Source organism: Garra rufa, chromosome 1, assembly GCF_049309525.1.
Source record: "Garra rufa chromosome 1, GarRuf1.0, whole genome shotgun sequence".
Taxonomy (NCBI): Eukaryota; Metazoa; Chordata; class Actinopteri; order Cypriniformes; family Cyprinidae; genus Garra; species Garra rufa.
Genome location: NC_133361.1, coordinates 61,122,140 through 61,140,250, shown reverse-complemented (window position 1 = coordinate 61,140,250; position 18,111 = coordinate 61,122,140). Strand labels below are relative to the sequence as shown.

The 18,111-nt window shown below is 39.8% G+C and overlaps 1 protein-coding gene across 1 annotated transcript; it reads right to left on the bottom strand.

Annotated features, from left to right (window-relative positions):
* Positions 1–6: 6 nt before the first annotated feature.
* sdr42e2 (short chain dehydrogenase/reductase family 42E, member 2) lies at positions 7–17,588 on the bottom strand. The gene is made up of 11 exons (XM_073843572.1): positions 17,244–17,588; positions 14,370–14,465; positions 13,878–13,935; positions 13,472–13,590; positions 10,905–10,980; positions 10,200–10,282; positions 6,545–6,682; positions 6,390–6,455; positions 6,240–6,303; positions 6,063–6,136; positions 7–2,477 (listed from the first exon to the last, which is right to left on the bottom strand). The coding sequence occupies exons 1-11, from the start codon at positions 17,586–17,588 to the stop codon at positions 2,256–2,258; spliced, it is 1,341 nt and encodes a 446-aa protein (XP_073699673.1). The 3' UTR covers positions 7–2,255.
* Positions 17,589–18,111: the final 523 nt, after the last annotated feature.

Genomic DNA, 18,111 nt, shown 5'->3' with positions numbered 1-18,111 from the left:
TTAATGACAGTCTTCATAAAACTTAATGGCAAAATTAAAAGCATAGCAGAACTGTCATGGTATTCACAATGCTGCATGATTTTGAATTCACTATATCACCCAGCCCTAGTTCAAAACCTACAAGTGATCCATGAGATTTCTTTTGGAAGTGAGACTGAAATATTAAAGGGAACCCTGGGTATTAAGACTTGTATGGCTTAATATAACATTAATGCTAATGTCTTTTACTGAAATATGTAGTAGAAAACCCATGAAACATTTACATTATTTAAAAAAATACACATTGTTTTATACACCTTTTGGACTATGGGTGGGCACCATTATTTCGATATTGTGAAATGGTTGCACTCTGTGATTTACTACCTGTTGCAATATTTACCGTAATACAACTCGGAAAATAAAATACTGATATGATGACCACAGCTACTAAAAGATCTTACAGGTGGTGATGGATATAAGCATAGGCTTAAACCAAAAGCCATATCATCTATTTTTCCTCACAAGGACTCTAAACACCTGGGATATTGAGTAAAATACGCGCTGAGAAACTCCTTCAGTGGATGCAGGGTCATGACAAGCGTCAGCATGTTTACATCCTGCAGGATGGCATCTAGTGTTTCTTGTCTCTGCTGTTTGTAAGCTCTTTCAGTAGCTGTGGTTGACTAAAGGCCTCAAAGGATTCAGGGCTAAAGTGGAGAGAACAAAGATGCATTTTTTGTAAATTTTATTCATCCACAGGCATCTTCACATTCTTTTCTCCTCTTCTGATCGCTAGGAAAACAGTGAAGACTTATATTGCTTCTCTTGACTTATATTTGCTTCTCTTTGACTGAAAGTTACAACCAAAAGCCACACAATGTGGCGTCGTATCAGTATTTTATTTTCCAAGTTGTGTTGGGGTAAAAATAGCAACAGGTAGCGCCAGTAGCTCACCGAGTGCAACCATTTGACATCATTGAAATAATGGAGCCCCACATAGTCCAAAATATGTACAGTATCTTACAAAAGTGAGTACACTCCTCACATTTCAGCAGCCATTTAAGTATATCTTCTAAAGGGACAATACTATACAAATGAAACTTTCTTACTCTCATACTGACCACTGGATGTTCAGCATGGCATCTCATGGCAAATAACTCTCAAAGGATTTGAGAATTACAATTGTTGCTCTCCACAAAGATGGCCAAGGCTATTAGAGGTTCAGTAACACCCTGAAACTGAGTTACACTACAGGGTCATACAGAGGTTTTCCAAGATGAGTTCCATTCGGAACAGGCCTTGCAAGGGTCGATCCACAAAGTGGAGCACTCATTCTGTGCATCAGGTGTAGAACCTTGCTTCAAAAAACAGATGCATGAGTGCTGCCAGCATTGCTTTAAAGGTTGCAGAAGTAGAACGTCAGCTTGTCAGTGCTCAGACCATACACCGCACACTGCAACAAGTCGATTTGCATGGGCATTGCCCCAGAAGGAAGCCTTTTCTAAAGCTGGCTCACAAGAAAGCCCATAAACAGTTTGCTGAAGACAACCTGTCCAAGAGCATGAATTACTGGAACCATGTCCTGTGGTCTGATGAGACTATAAGATAAACTTGTTTGGTTCAGATGGTGTCCAGCATGTGTGGCGATGCCTTGGTGAGGAGTACCAAGAAAATTGTGTCTTGCCTACAGTCAAGCATGGTGGTGGTAGCATCATGGTCTGCATGAGTGCTGCTGGTACTGTGGAGCTGCAGTTCATTGAGGGAGACATGGATGCCATTATGTACTGTACATTCTGAAGATGATGCCTTCCCTCCAGAAACTAGGCCGCACAGCAGTTTTCCAACATGAAAACGACCCCAAACACACCACCAGGATAACAACTGCCTTGATGAAGAAGCTAACTAACGATGGTGCTAACACAAAACATTGACACTTTGGACAAGTTCACTTAGGGTGTCCTCACTTTTGTTGCCAGCTATTTTGACAATAATATGTTGAGCAATTTTTAGGGGACAGTAAATATATACTGCTATACAAGCTGCACATTGACTTCTCTAAAATATATCTAAGTTTCTTTTCTATAGTAATGTCCCTTGAGAAGATATGCTAAAATGGTTGCTGAAAAGGGAGGGGAATACTCACTTTTGTGAGATACTGTATAAAAAATGTGGATTTTTTAAATGACGTGAATCTTTCATGGGTTTTCTACTACATATTTCACAATATATTATTAAGCCATACAAGTCTTTATACACGGGGTTCCCTTTAAGGCTTACTATTCCCGTCCTGCAGAGCAGATCATCAGAGCGATGAATCCCATCAGGAGCAGCAGGAGGAAGAGGTACCACGTGTTCGGAAATGATGCGGCTGAACGCAGTGGTCGGCTCCGCAGGTACTGATCCACCGAGTCGGTCAGGCTGTACTTCTTAGGACTGAAGCCCAATTCTCGCTGCGCCTTCTCGATTTTAAAGGTGTGACTGACAGCAATGTTTCTCACCTGAGAGAGATGCAGAGGTCAGATGTCAGGAGGGCTGAACATTCTAAGAGCTCAGCCGAGACAGAGATGAGATGATAGGACAGATGTCTCTGTAATCTCGCATCAGACATACAGGTCACATCCGTTCACCTCAGACACACAAGCTTTCAAAGCAGAACTGTTCCAATTTTCCTCTGTGAAAAAGAAGTGTGCCTAATTAAAACAACATGAGGAAACAATGAGAGAATTTATATACTCGGTTGAGCTATTATTGGTTTAAACAGTGTCACTGTCGGATTGTCTTGAAGCTGGACACTATGTTGAAAGATGGACTCTGGATTTAACTTCACAGATCGGATTCTGAGGGCTTCACATTTACTAATGGCTTTAATGACCTCCTTTTACCTGGCATTACTTTTACATAAAGCTGCTCTGTACCCGCGTGCTCTCCTGGCACGGTGAAATGCCCCCACAGTCTCTCTCCCCTTACCTGTCTACAGATTGGGTATCTACATGGAAAAACTCCACTGGGCCGAGAGCCAGAGCAGGTGCCCCAGACCCAACACACACCGGTGTCTAGACCAGGGCCAAATGAGCAATCTTTAAAAGTGTGTGTTGGGTCTATGAAACAGACTACTGCCATCTAGTGGATAGAACACCACAAAAGCACAGTTTTTGCTTTCAACATACTCTCAAAACATAGTGTGTGACACAGTGAAAAAGTATTATTACTATAGAGTATTTGAAGAAAATGCATGAGTATCATTCCATTAAATAATAAAAATAAATGCTGTCAATTACTAACCTTATGGCGTTCCAAACCCATAAGATCTTCGTTCATCTATGGAAAATAAATGAAGATATTTTTGATGAAATCCGAGAGCTTTCTGACCCTGCATAGACAGCAACGCAACTACTATGTTCAAGGTCCAGAAAGGTAGTAAGGGCATCGCTAAAGAAGTCCATGTGACATCAGTGGTTCAACCGTAATTTTATGAAGCTACAAGAATTATTTTTGTAAAAAAAAATAAAAAATAAAAAAATAAAATAACTTTATTCAACAATGCCATATCGGAGAGCACCACAATCTATGCGTGTGCTTTGATCTGCACGTGAACAATGTTAATGTAGAACACTCACATGGACTATTTTGCCGATATTCTTGGTACCTTTCTGGATCTTGAACATGGTAGGGCCCTTGCTGTCTATGGAGGGTCAAATAGCTCTCAGATTTCATCAGAAATATCTTAATTTGTGTTCCAAAGATGAACAAAGGTCTTATGTGTTTGGAATGACATGAGGGTGAGTCATTAATGACGTTGAATTTACAACATCAACAACATCAACAACATCACAACATCTACATGAGCTGGAAACGAGAACATCTCTATTTACCATCTGAACTAATCTTCTGTAATCCTACAAGGAAATATGGAGACAGGCTGAGACTTGAAATAATTGATTGATTTAATATGATAAAATTGATTTTTCAGCTTTGAGGTGTTTGGAATCAAGAGTCGATTCAAAAGTCAATTCAACAACAATGCCAACATTCATTATGCTATCCTAAAAAGCTAATTAAGATATCAACTGTTCACGCAATAGTAATACCTGTTATTAGTTAAGGTCCTTGCACAGTCTAATAGACTAATGAGCAAAACAATACATATATAGAATTCTAAAGGTCCTTGCACACTGAGTCCTAACTCAGATAGCACACGTACGTCTGCAAGATGTCTGTTAAAGATCTCTGGCTCTGGAAAGCATCTGCTGTCTACAAACGTCTGTAAGATGTCAGTTTTACATACATTCTAAATCATAAACTTCTTAAAGACATCTAATAGACGTCTATTTGACATCTCATAGGAAACGTTCAATAGACGTATTGCAGATGAGCAAACTACGTCTTGCAGATGTAAATGCAGACATCTCCAATATGTGCGTGTGCTATCAGGGTGATATTTGGGTTAATTTCAGTTGAGACACCAAGTGACCAAAATTCAATGTCAATTCAATGTCTAATGTCAACATTAAATTGATGTCCAGTTTGGTTGTTTTTAGGTTATGTAACGTTAACGTCAAATTGATTTTCTTTCTTCACCAAGCATCAACCTGATGTTATATGGACGTTATATATTCAAAACACCTCTCAAAATGCTGGCTACAGATGCGAATCTGCAGAAAAATTAAACCCAATCCGATATTTTTTATGACGAACAAAAGTTTCGAAGGCAGTGCGCAAACATGATTGACAACATTTATTTTTTTATACGTGTGAAAATTTCAGACGAGAATTTCCCTGATAGCACATGTATATCTAGGAGACATCTATTTGACATCTGCATTTACATCTGCAAGACATCTGCAAGACTTAGTTTGCTCATCTGCAATACGTCTATTGGACGTTTCCTATCAGATGGCAAATAGACATCTATTTGATGTCTTTAAGATGTTTATGAATTAGAATGTATGGTAAATGTATGTGCAAACGTCTGGCAGACATCTGTAAGATGTCAGTTTTACATACATTCTAAATCATAAACCTCCTAAGGACATCTAATTGACGTCAATTTGCCATCTAACAGGAAACGTCCAATAGGCGTATTGCAGATAAGCAAACTACGTCTTGTAGATGTAAATGCAGATGTCAAATAGACCACTGAAACCGGGACTGGGGTTGCCATTGTGTGACTGATATACTCATTTCCTGGTTTCATGCACTTGTGTGTGTGCGTATGTTCCCTTCCTCTGTGGCACTTGTCCGTCTCAAACTCAAAGATCCAGCAAGGAGCTGGTGTCTCATGTTTTATTCACAAAGCAATCATCAAACCTGCCGCCATCTGACCAGAATCGCCCCTTCAGCCCATGGCTTCTGTTTCTCATGACTAATGCATGACACAGTGCCAGTCGACGCCCAGCTCTACTAACGTGACTCTTTCTTGCTCTGCCTTTATGCCAACTTGTTTGTCACCCTTAACTACCCTCTCAGAATCAACTGTGCTATTTAAACAGCTGGAGGAGACACATGCAGTTTAATGTGTTCAATGGTTACAGATGATTGCTCATAAGATTTATCAGACCTGATTAATTACAGAATGTAAACACTCATCAGGAATGTTCATTACGTTGAGTGCAGGAGTACTAGAGCTGCTGTGCAAGGAGAGTTTAAGGAAGTACCTATGGGGATGGTAACCTAAGTTACCATACTCAGGCTGTAGTTGTGTGTGTGTGTGTGTGTGTGTGTGTACACCTACTGCATAAATAGTTTAATGTTAAACTGGAAATTGGTAAAATGAAGTATCAAAGTGGATGTGATGCTCACAACTATCCAATGTATAAATATACAACCCTATTTCCACAAAGTAAAATAAAAAACAAAACTTTTTTTCACATGGCGGAAACTGTGTGGTTACTGCTCCTCTAGGTGTGTTTCTCTTTCCTGAGCTTTCTAAACATTTGTTAATGCAGTTTAACTACATATAATAGCAGAGGGAAACTGCAATGTCACGCTGCTCTCAAGATGGCATCAAAACAACTTCATTAGGAAAAAGTGATTAGAGCAAACTGCAGTCATAATGCAATGAAGGCTGGAAGGAAAACATTTACCTCGTTTCTTGTGAGAAGTAATGGAATTTCCATAATAGGACTGAGAGCCACATGCAGTCGCTCCATAAGAATTGCTGGAGAAAACAGGAATGTGTGATACAGTTGTATTTGCAAAACAAACAAAAAAAAAACTATTATTTAAATACAATTAAAAAATTAATTTCACTTTAGTCTCACCTGCTGAGTAGACGAGAGACACAGGAAGGTGAATCAGTGGTCGACCATAACCCAATCTTTCAAACTGGGGATAAATAAAGGTACAGTTTCATAAAATAGTTAATAATTGTAATACACGTTTTAATTATAAATACTTGGTTTGCAACTCACTAGAGGTGTCAGCCATTCAAAGACATTGACAGACTCCCCATCATTGATAAAATAAACCTGGCCATTCTGAAATAAATAAATAAATACACCATGCATTATAATTAATCTAGGTTTGTAAAACAAAAAATAAAACACACCTATCATGCCACACATACCGCCACAAAGGCTTTGTCTGCAGTGAGTGCTTCTGCTGCTAAAACATGAGCCATCACCAGATTATCCACATGTATCCAGTTCATCTTAGCATTAGGATCTCCAAAACGAAAGCTGAACAACCTCCTCTCCACATTCACCTAAGAGGAGAAAAGAATCATAAAACTTTTGTTTATGCATCTTGGCACTCAGACTTCACAGACAAAAGAACACTTTCTAACTGAGGGACACACGATGGTGAAGAGATTACCTGAGTTAGCAAAGGCATACAAGTGTCTGTATGTAAATTGACAGCACAAGAAAAGACAGTTGTGTAAGTCTGTAGATTTAAAGCAGAAGCACAGACAGTTGTTTGTATGTCTGTAGAGTAACAGCAGTAGCACAGACAGTTGTGTGCATGTCTGTAGAGTAACAGTAGAAGCACAGACAGTCGTGTGTATGTCTGTAGAGTAACAGCAGAAGCACAGACAGTCGTGTGTATGTCTGTAGAGTAACAGTAGAAGCACAGACAGTTGTGTATATGTCTGTAGAGTAACAGCAGAAGCACAGACAGTCGTGTGTATGTCTGTAGATTAACAGCAGAAGCACAGACAGTCATTTGTATGTCTGTAGAGTAAGGCCCCGATCACACCGAACGCGTCTTTTAGTTCTAAAAACGCGAGGCGCACAGCACTGCCTTTTTTGGTGACTTTTAATAAAAGAGCAATGTGCTGCGTTTTTTTTATGTTGCTAAGCAACGACCAAAACAGCTGTCCTGTCAGTCAAATCAAAGGATTATAGCGCGAGCGCTCTAAAATCTTAGTTTTTTTTGCTGTTAAGTAAACTGTCATATTAGCAGAAACCCTAAATAATACAGCTCCGGGTTACCCACGACAGACACCAAAGGTTTCTCCTCTATTTCTTGCAGTCTCCGGACTTTTTAAGCAACGGTAAACTTTCATCACCACAACAGAAGGCCCGCCTCTCCATTCATTCGATTGGACAATGGAAAAGAACGCGAATGACGTTGGGCGTTTTTCCGCTCAGAGTTGATTTTTTTTCAACTTCAGGCGCTCAGAGCGCTTCTGCAATAACGCGAGGCGCAGCAGGCGGCGAAAACGCGAGGCGCCCGGTGCGCATAAGCGGCGCGCAGAACGCTCACTGCCAACAGAAAACCATTCAAAAGAGGCGCCTCCAACTGCTAAAACGCGTTCGGTGTGATCGCGGCCTTAAAGTAGAAGCACAGACAGTTGTGTATATGTCTGTAGAGTAACAACAGAAGCACAGACAGTCGTGTGTATGTCTGTAGATTAACAGCAGAAGCACAGACAGTCATTTGTATGTCTGTAGAGTAAAAGTAGAAGCACAGACAGTTGTGTATATGTCTGTAGAGTAACAGCAGAAGCACAGACAGTCGTGTGTATGTCTGTAGAGTAACAGCAGAAGCACAGACAGTCGTGTGTATGTCTGTAGAGTAACAGCAGAATCACAGACAGTTGTGTATATGTCTGTAGAGTAACAGCAGAAGCACAGACAGTTGTGTGTATGTCTGTAGAGTAACAGCAGAATCACAGACAGTTGTGTGTATGTCTGTAGAGTAACATCAGAAGCACAGACAGTCGTGTGTATGTCTGTAGAGTAACATCAGAAGCACAGACAGTCGTGTGTATGTCTGTAGAGTAACAGCAGTAGCACAGACAGTTGTGTGTATGTCTGTAGAGTAACAGCAGAAGCACAGACAGTTGTGTGTATGTCTGTAGAGTAACAGCAGTAGCACAGACAGTTGTGTGTATGTCTGTAGAGTAACAGCAGAAGCACAGACAGTTGTGTGTATGTCTGTAGAGTAACAGCAGAATCACAGACAGTCGTGTGTATGTCTGTAGAGTAACAGCAGTAGCACAGACAGTTGTGTGTATGTCTGTAGAGTAACAGCAGAAGCACAGACAGTTGTGTGTATGTCTGTAGAGTAACAGCAGAATCACAGACAGTCGTGTGTATGTCTGTAGAGTAACAGCAGTAGCACAGACAGTTGTGTGTATGTCTGTAGAGTAACAGCAGAAGCACAGACAGTTGTGTGTATGTCTGTAGAGTAACAGCAGTAGCACAGACAGTTGTGTGTATGTCTGTAGAGTAACAGCAGAAGCACAGACAGTTGTGTGTATGTCTGTAGAGTAACAGCAGAATCACAGACAGTTGTGTGTATGTCTGTAGAGTAACATCAGAAGCACAGACAGTCGTGTGTATGTCTGTAGAGTAACAGCAGAAGCACAGACAGTCGTGTATATGTCTGTAGAGTAACAGCAGAAGCACAGACAGTCGTGTGTATGTCTGTAGAGTAACAGCAGAAGCACAGACAGTTGTGTGTATGTCTGTAGAGTCAGAGCAGAAGCACAGACAGTTGTGTATGTCTGTAGAGTAACAGCAGAAGCACAGACAGTTGTGTGTATGTCAGTTGTGTATGTCTGTAGAGTAACAGCAGAAGCACAGACAGTCATATGTATGTCTGTAGAGTAACCGCAGAAGCATAGTCGCGTATATGTCTGTAGAGTAACAGCAGAAGCACAGACAGTCATATGTATGTCTGTAGAGTAACAGCAGAAGCACAGACAGTTGTGTGTATGTCTGTAGAGTAACAGCAGAAGCACAGACAGTTGTGTGTATGTCTGTAGAGTAACAGCAGAAGCACAGACAGTTGTGTGTATGTCTGTAGAGTCAGAGCAGAAGCACAGACAGTTGTGTATGTCTGTAGAGTAACAGCAGAAGCACAGACAGTCATATGTATGTCTGTAGAGTAACCGCAGAAGCATAGTCGCGTATATGTCTGTAGAGTAACAGCAGAAGCACAGACAGTCGTGTATATGTCTGTAGAGTAACAGCAGAAGCACAGACAGTCATGCGTATGTCTGTAGAGTAACAGCAGAAGCACAGACAGATGTGTGTGTCTCTGTAGAGTAACAGCAGAATCACAGACAGTTGTGTATGTCTGTATAGTCACAACAGAAGCACAGACAGTTGTATGTATGTCTGTAGAGTAACAGCAGAAGCACAGACAGTCGTGTGTATGTCTGTAGAGTAACAGCAGAAGCACAGACAGTTGTGTGTATGTCTGTAGAGTAACAGCAGAAGCACAGACAGTTGTGTGTATGTCTGTAGAGTAACAGCAGAAGCACAGACAGTCGTGTGTATGTCTGTAGAGTAACAGCAGAAGCACAGACAGTCGTGTGTATGTCTGTAGAGTAACAGCAGAAGCACAGACAGTTGTGTGTATGTCTGTAGAGTAACAGCATAATCACAGACAGTCGTTAGTATGTCTGTAGATTTACAGCAGAAGCACAGACAATCGTGTGTCTGAATGTACAGGCACAGTTTAAAGCACAGTCTGTAAGAGGAGCCTCTCACAGACTCCATTAATATTGTACAGCTCTGGGCACAGTGGCACAGCTGCGGCTGCAGAGTACAACTGTCTGGGACCTGTGTGTGTATGTGTGTGTGTGTGTGTGTGTGTGTGTGTGTGTGTGTGTGTGTGTGTGTGTGTGTGTGTGTGTGTGTGTGTGTGTGTGTGTGTGTGTGTGTGTGTGTGTGTGTGTGTGTGAGAAAGAGAAAGAAAAAGAAAAAGAGAGAAGGCGGAAAAGGGTAAATATGGAACAGGGATAATTAAGAAAGAATGAGTGGACTCACCATCACCCTGTGTAAATGTCTTCTCTCTTCAGGACCATAGATACCAGAGGGGCGCAGGACACATGTGTGAAGAAGACGACCACCTAAAACAACAATTCCTCAATATTACATACGAAATTTCTCAGTGACCTACAGTATTCATATTCATAAATAATAGATGCATTAGTCTAATCAAGACGCTCTACCACTTTGTTTCTACATAATTCTGTCTACATGAAGACAAAAAAAATGCCTAAAATATGCAAAATATAAAATGAAACGGAATCTCATTTGACATGTTTGAGTCTGTTTTTAAGACAGATATTTAAAACAAAGTTTTAAAACACAAAAGAGAACAAGCAATGAAAGAGAAAGAACTGATCAACAAAAAAGTTGCTTCTCACTTTGTATTCTGCAAGGAGGTGTGTGATTGTTAGCACAGAATAAGCTTCACAGCAGCTACAAATACACTCAGTGTTTAGCTTTATTATTAATTCTAGGTCTAAATTTAAAACAGTGTCAGCGGGTCTGGTTGGCTTGGGTTGCAGGCTGTGGTCATTACCATAGCAGCCGTTACCTCAGTACCTCATCAGCAGTGGACACACACACATCTGAGCACACACACACAAACGATATGAGCAGGGTACATGATACCACTTGCGCTTATTGCTATTGTGCGCAAAAACAGGATCGACTTCAGAGACCAACAAGTTTCCATTTCCGTACCTTTTGTTGATCTTCCATTGGCAGCGAGCACCATGCGTTCAGCGATGGCTTTAGTCCTGGAGTAATGGTCTATGTGCTTAAAGAGAGAGAGAGAAAAAACTTTTAAATATGACAAGCCCTGAAGAGCATTTACAAACTATACAATTACTAAGTCATGAGATACCGGCTCTAAAATTATAAATTCTAAAGTAAAATTGCTCACACCATTTTATGATATTATAAGCTTTTTTAATAGTTTTTTTCTCTCATTGGTGAAAGTCATCACACATCAGTCAACCTCGGCCGAAAATGAGCACCAGTGAAATCTGAGTGTGTAATACCGTTGTATGATTTATCAGATGTTATGTATTCATGTATGAAGTTTGGGTAGACAAAAGCCGGGGACTTGTGTAGCACTTTGGGCTTCATCACACGAGTGAGGTGTCAGGTGGACTAATTTGATTCCATTAACCTTCCTTAACTTCGGTCTACTGTTCTTCAGGACAGTGAACCGGAGCACGCAGGAGCACAGCATGAGTTTCTCCAACATGACACACTTATCCCTAGTGAAAGTCATCCCCATCTGATGCCTATGATCTCAATGCTCACTAATGTAACAGATCGGATTGTGGTGATTAAAAATTGGATATGGGTAAAGGAAGATCAGTTTTTGACATTTTCTGAAGGTGCTTCTCCTGCAAGAATATATAAGACTTGGGTCTGATGCAATCCTCTATGTTTTCATGAATACCATTAGCAAGTAGAGTTAGGAGCTGAAGTTTATTACTTTAGCTTCACTTGTTTCCCCTGACGAAAACAGTGGTTAAAGGGATAGTTCACCCAAAAATGAAAAATTGATGTTCATCTGCGTACCCCCAGGGCATTCAAGATGTAGGTGACTTTGTTTCTTCAGTAGAACACAAATGAAGATTTTTAACTTAAACTGTTGCAGTCTGTCAGTCATATAATGGCAGTCAATGGGATCTACAGCTTTGAGAGTCAAAAAAAACATACACAGCCTGTGGCTCGTGACGAGACATTGAGGTGTTAAGACACAAGACGATCGCTCTGTGCAAGAAACTGAACATTATTTACCTCTGATCCACCGCAATGTTCAACTGTCCTGAGCACATTCACAATAGCAGGCGCGTCAACATGTTCTGGCATAGTGGTCAGTGAAAAGTCAATACTCCTGGATGAGTTTGCGCAAGGAAACATAATCTTTTAGTTTTTAATCAGTTGCGAAAATCAGGATAAACACAAGTAATTACCATTTTGAGTAGCCACTACGCACAGTGTAAACATTAGTGACGTATACAAGCGACATGCATCTACTATGCCAGAGCATGTTGACGCATCACGCGCCAACTGTTGTGACGCGATCAGGACAGTTGGACATGGCAATGAATCAGAGGTAGTTGGTTTTAGCTGGAAGTAGCTGGTCTCCCAGCCTGAGTAGGCTGGTCAGGCTGGTTTAGGTGGTTGTTCCAGCTGGTCTCCCAGCCGGACCAGCTAAGACCAGCCTGGCTAGCTAAGAAAGTGTCCAAAACCCCTCTAAAACCCGCCTGCTGACCAGCTACAACCAGCTAAGACCAAGGTGGATTAACAGCTAAAACCAACCTAAACCGTTTGGCTGGTCTTAGCTGGTTTAAGATGGAAGTAGTTGGTTTTAGCTGGTCTCCCTGCCTGGGTAGGCTGGTCAGGCTGGTTTAGGTGGTTGTTCCAGCTGGTCTCCTAGCCTGACTAGCTAAGAAAGTGTCCAAAACCTCTCTAAAACCCGCCTGCTGACCAGCTACAACCAGCTAAGACCAAGGTGGATTAACAGCTAAAACCAGCCTAAACCGATTGGCTGGTCTTAGCTGGTTTAAGATGGAAGTAGTTGGTTTTAGCTGGTCTCCCAGCCTGGGTAGGCTGGTCAGGCTAGTTTAGGTGGTTGTTCCAGCTGGTCTCCCAGCCTGACCAGCTAAGACCAGCCTGACTAGCTAAGAAAGTGTCCAAAACCCCTCTAAAACCCGTCTGCTGACCAGCTACAATCAGCTAAGACCAAGGTGGATTAACAGCTAAAACCAGCCTAAACTGATTGGTTGGTCTTAGCTGGTTTAAGATGGAAGTAGCTGGTTTTAGCTGGCCTTCCAGTCTGGCTAGGCTGGATGTTCCAGGTTGTGTCCCAGCCTGACCAGCTATGAAAGTGGCCAAAACCCCTCTAAAACCAGCATGCTTTCACTAAAACCAGCCAACCAGCATTCTACTGAAGAAACAAAGTCATCTACATCTTGGATGCTCTGGGGGTAAGCAGATAAACATAAAATTTTCATTTTAGGGTGAACTATCGCTTTAAATATCTTGCTGAAGGGCTCATGGGATCAAACCAGCATCTTCCAGTTATTACGCCAAATTTCATTAAAAATATAATAAAATAAAAATGGATTATGCTGAAATCACAGTTTCTCCTAGTTCAGATGTGATTTTGCCTTTAGCAAAGATAAAGGCTGGTGTTCAAAAAAGTCTCATATTGATGTACCAATATGAACACTTCAGAAACTGGCTGAATGCAGAATAAATCACAACACACTCAGTGTCCGTCTCACCATGTCCAGCGGCACACAGGGAACAGAGTCTTCATCTCCATCCTCGATGGGCCGGCCAGCAAACGCCACATTGACTGTACTGGTGTAGATGAGTCTAGAGATGCCCCGCTCCGTACAGACTACAACCATTAACCAAAACTAAATATTCAGCACACACTGATTTTGGCTAAAACAAAGCATGTTTTAAATTACATTAAACTTTTTTTTTCTTTGCTTTGTCCACTTACTTTTTCTTACTGGTCATGTTGCAATGCATTCTAACTAAATTTAGCCTTGGTATCTCTGCTGTAAATGTATTCTCTCTTTGAATACTGAATGGGAAATATTCTAAATACCATTAGACACTTCATTCCTTATTTGAATAACAGGTCTAATAGTATCAGAGAATCATATAGTGACAGCTCACCGTTTATGACATTGTTTGTGCCGCCAACATTGACTGATTCAATCTGCTTTCTTCTCAGCTGTAAAACCAAAAAATATACATGACCAGCATAATTAACTACCCATAAAAAACACGTATGTCTGCAAGATATCTGTTAAAGATCTCTTGATCTGGAAAGCATCTGCTGTGTACAAACATCTGGCAGACGTCTGTCAGATGTCAATTTTACATACATTTTAAATCATAAACATCTTAAAGACATCTAATTGATGTCTATCTGACATCTGATAGAAAACGACCAATAGACGTATTGTAGATGTGCAAACTATGTCTTGCAGATGTCTTGAAGATGTAAATGTAGATGTCAAATAGACGTCTATGAGATGTACGTGTGTAAATACTGATATACAGTGGTTAAAATAGAGAGTCAGAGTAATGTTACATGCAATATATTTTAATTTGTCTTAGTGACATAAACCGAACTCTCATTAAATGCAAGTTATAATCACTGACCTGTTCAGGTCCAGACATCCCATAGGAAGCAGTGTGATAAATAACATCCACTCCCGCACAGATCTTATACAGGGCATCATAATCCCGGATATCAATCTTAAAGTGAAACACAAAGAGATATACAGAATCATAACAATGCTCATTCAATCACAGTTATGTAAAAAAAAAACATAATAATAAAAAAATAATATATATACTTCCGCTCAAAATTTTGAGATCAGTGCGATTTTTAATGCTTTTTAAAGGAGACTTTTGTGCTCATCAAGGCTGTGTTTATTTGATTAAAAATACAGAAAAAAACTATAATATTGTGAAATGTTATTGTAATTTAAATTAGTGGTTTTCTATTGTAGTATACTTTGAAATCTAATTTATTCCTTTGATGCAAAGCCGAATTTTCAGCATCATTACGTCAGTCTTCAGTGTCACATAATCCTTCAGAAATCATTCTAATATGCTGATTTATTATCAGTGTTGAAAACATTACTTTTTTAGGATTCTTTGATAAATAAAATGTTAAAAAGAACAGTATTTATTTAAAATAGAAAACTTTTGTAACAATAAACACCTCGATCAAAGTTTGTGGTCAATGTTTTTTTTTTTTTTTCTCGCTTTGAAAGAAATTAATACTTTTATTCAGCAAGGATGTGTTAGTAAAGACTTATATTGTTAGAAAATATTTCTGTTTTGAATAAATGCTGTTCTTTTTAACTTTTTATTCATCAAGGAATCCTGAAAAAGTATCACAGGTTTCAAAAAACATTAAGCAGCACAGCTGTTTCCAACATTGATAATAAAATTAATAAATCAGTATATTAGAATGACGAAAATTCAGCTTTGCATCACAGAAATTAATTATATAAAAAAAAGGATTTTGAATTGTAATAATATTTCCTAATATTACTTTTTTCTGTGTTTTTAAACAAATAAATGGAACTTTATTGAGCATAAGAAACTTTTTTTTAAAACATTAAAAAAATCTAAACTTTTGAGCTTTCTTCCAATTTTTAAAAAAAAACTAAAACTCATTAGTCAACCCAAATGGGAATGAATATTCACATTATTCTTGACTGGGGTTACAAGTAAAGCTTTATTCCCAGATAGCACAGGTAAGTCTGCAAGATGTCTGTTAAAGATCTCTTGATCTGGAAAGCATCTGCTGTGTACAAACGTCTGGCAAACGTCTGTAAGATGTCAGTTTTACATACATTCTAAATCATAAACATCTTAAAGACATCTAATAGACGTCTATTTGACATCTGATAGGAAACCTCCAATAGACGTATTGCAGATGAGCAAACTACGTCTTGTAGATTGTAAATGCAGACATCAAATAGACGACTCTGAGATGTGTGCTATTAGAGTTAGCTTAGATTTGTCTCCTAAATCATTACTTTTAGGTAATGTTTCTAGATAGGAAAGACGTCACACAAAAGATAGCACACGAACATCTCAAAGACATCTATTTGACGTCTACATTTACATCTGCAAGATGTAGTTTGCTCATCTGCAATACGTCTATTGGACATTTCCTTTCAGATGTCAAACAGACGTCTATTAAATGTCTTTAAGATGTTTATGATTTAGAATGTATGAAAAACTGACATCTTACAGACGTCTGTCAGACATTTGTACACAGTAGATGCTTTCCAGATCAAGAGATCTTTAACAAACATCTTTCAGACGTATGTGTGCTATCTGGGTCTATTGTTTTGGAACATCCTATTTCCTAAAGTCCACTTGTTCTTAACTGGTTTGCTTCAAGACAAAGATTTCACACTGGACATCAAGTAGCAATGTGGTATTAAAAATGTTACAAAAATGACAAAAATGCCAGTCCAAACAGTTATTCATATCACTATGGTCCAAGAATACAGAAATGGACATTGACTAAATATAAAAAAATGGACAATTTTAGTTTATAAATGTCACTCGTAATTAAATCAAGCCATTTGATTTGAGTATTCAACATTTTACTGCACAAAACACTTTTTGGTTGGAAGAAATAACCTCTGTGGATATACTTTTTGCATACCAACTCATTTTTACCAAGTACACTGCAAAAAATAAAATAAAAAATGCTTTTCTTACTTAGCATTTTTGTCTTGTTTCCAATCCAAATATCAAAAAATTCTTTAATCAAGAAGGATTTTCTAGACAAGTCAAAATTATTGTCTTGTTTTCAGAAAAAAAACAAGTCAAAATTAAGTACGTTTTTGTTTAGAACAAGCAAAATAATCTGCCAATGGGCTAAGCAAAAAAATCTTATTTCAAACAGAAAACAAGATTATTTTTCTTACCCCATTGGCAGATTATTTTGCTTGTTTCAAGCAAAAATACACTTAATTTTGACAATAATTTTTACCCGTCTAGAAAATCCTTCTTGATTTAAGAATTTTTTTATATTTTGGCTGGAAACAAGACAAAAAAATGTAAGTAAGAAAATAATGTTTTGAAGTGTAATACCACAGTATGTAATTTGACAACCTTTGACATCAAGGATCCTTTGTTTTTTATCCTGCTGTAAGAACAGACCTGCCACACATTTTGGAGTCACAACCCACTAATTCAACCCCATAACTGTCGTACACCAAGAAACCTGGTTTTCAAGACTATTAACAACAACATGGTTTTGTCAAGCTCTGTTTGACATGGCATTTTCAACTTCACTTTCTCATCCTGAAGCCCGGCGGTTTCTCTGAGACACCCGAGCACGTCAGCGAAGAGTCATAAAAACTGCTGAAACTCGAGGCCCCTGTCCTGCCTCACCTTGCGTACTCTGCACCTGGCACCCATCTGCTTCTGTTACAGTCCGCTGCCTATCCGCCCCACAGCCCAATATTACCAGTGCTCTCCTCTCTAGTTTCACCTTACCTGCTGGAAGACAGCTCCATCGGGGATATCCCAGGGTGGCTTGTGGAGATCCAGAAGTAAGACCGTGGCTCCTTGCCCTGCCAGAGCACGGCCCAGTCTGAATCCGAAGTATCCGGCTCCTCCGGTGACCAGCACCCTGCCGGCCCCGTGCCGACCCTGCTCTGAGCCCTCCAGCTTGGCGGCTACCACGCAGTTGGGACTGTTGCACAAGGCGCCCACTGCCCCGTTGGCTCTGTGTCGGATGGGGGCCCCTGCAGAGCTGCGGGTGTGGGTCTGCCGGTGGCAGTCTAGAAGACATGCACAGGGCAGCTGCTCCACTTGACACGAGGACATGTTCTCCTTCATAATGCACACGTGGGTTCAGGTACCTCCACTGCGTCCAGTCTGGGGACGATCAGAGACAGTGAGAGTCTAATGAATGAGCACTGCTGTGAAACAGATCTGCCTATGAGTGAGTGAATGGATGCATAATTCACCTCTCCATGTAAAGAGGCTGATGCCAGACTTTTCCTTACACACCTAGCACTCGCTTTGAAACCATTACCAAAAACTGAGACATGGGACGACACACTTTCCAAAACCTTTTACAAATTTCACAGAAGCAGGCACTTGAATGATTGGACTATGCTAAAATTGCGTAAAACCACCTGTACTCAGATTATAACTCAATAGAAATACATTTAATATGTATTAATCTAATAGGAATAGTTCACCCTGAAAATGAGAATCTGTACCATTTACTCAAACCTGTATGATTTTCTTTCAATGTTTTTGTCCATATAATACAAATGAGTGAAGCTCGAAACAACATTGGACGCCATGAGGTTTCTTTATATGGCCAAATAAAAGCAGATTAATTTTTCAGAAA

Bases quoted from the DNA above. Each gene is read 5' to 3' on its own strand.
- sdr42e2 (XM_073843572.1), bottom strand. From the start codon at position 17,588: ATGAAGGAGAACATGTCCTCGTGTCAAGTGGAGCAGCTGCCCTGTGCA. The intron at 14,466-17,243 runs GTAAGGTGAAAC...TTTCACTTTAAG, and splicing joins ATGGAGCTGTCTTCCAGCAG to ATTGATATCCGGGATTATGA. The intron at 10,981-13,471 runs GTGAGACGGACA...TCTCTCTTTAAG, and splicing joins CCTGTGTGCCGCTGGACATG to CACATAGACCATTACTCCAG.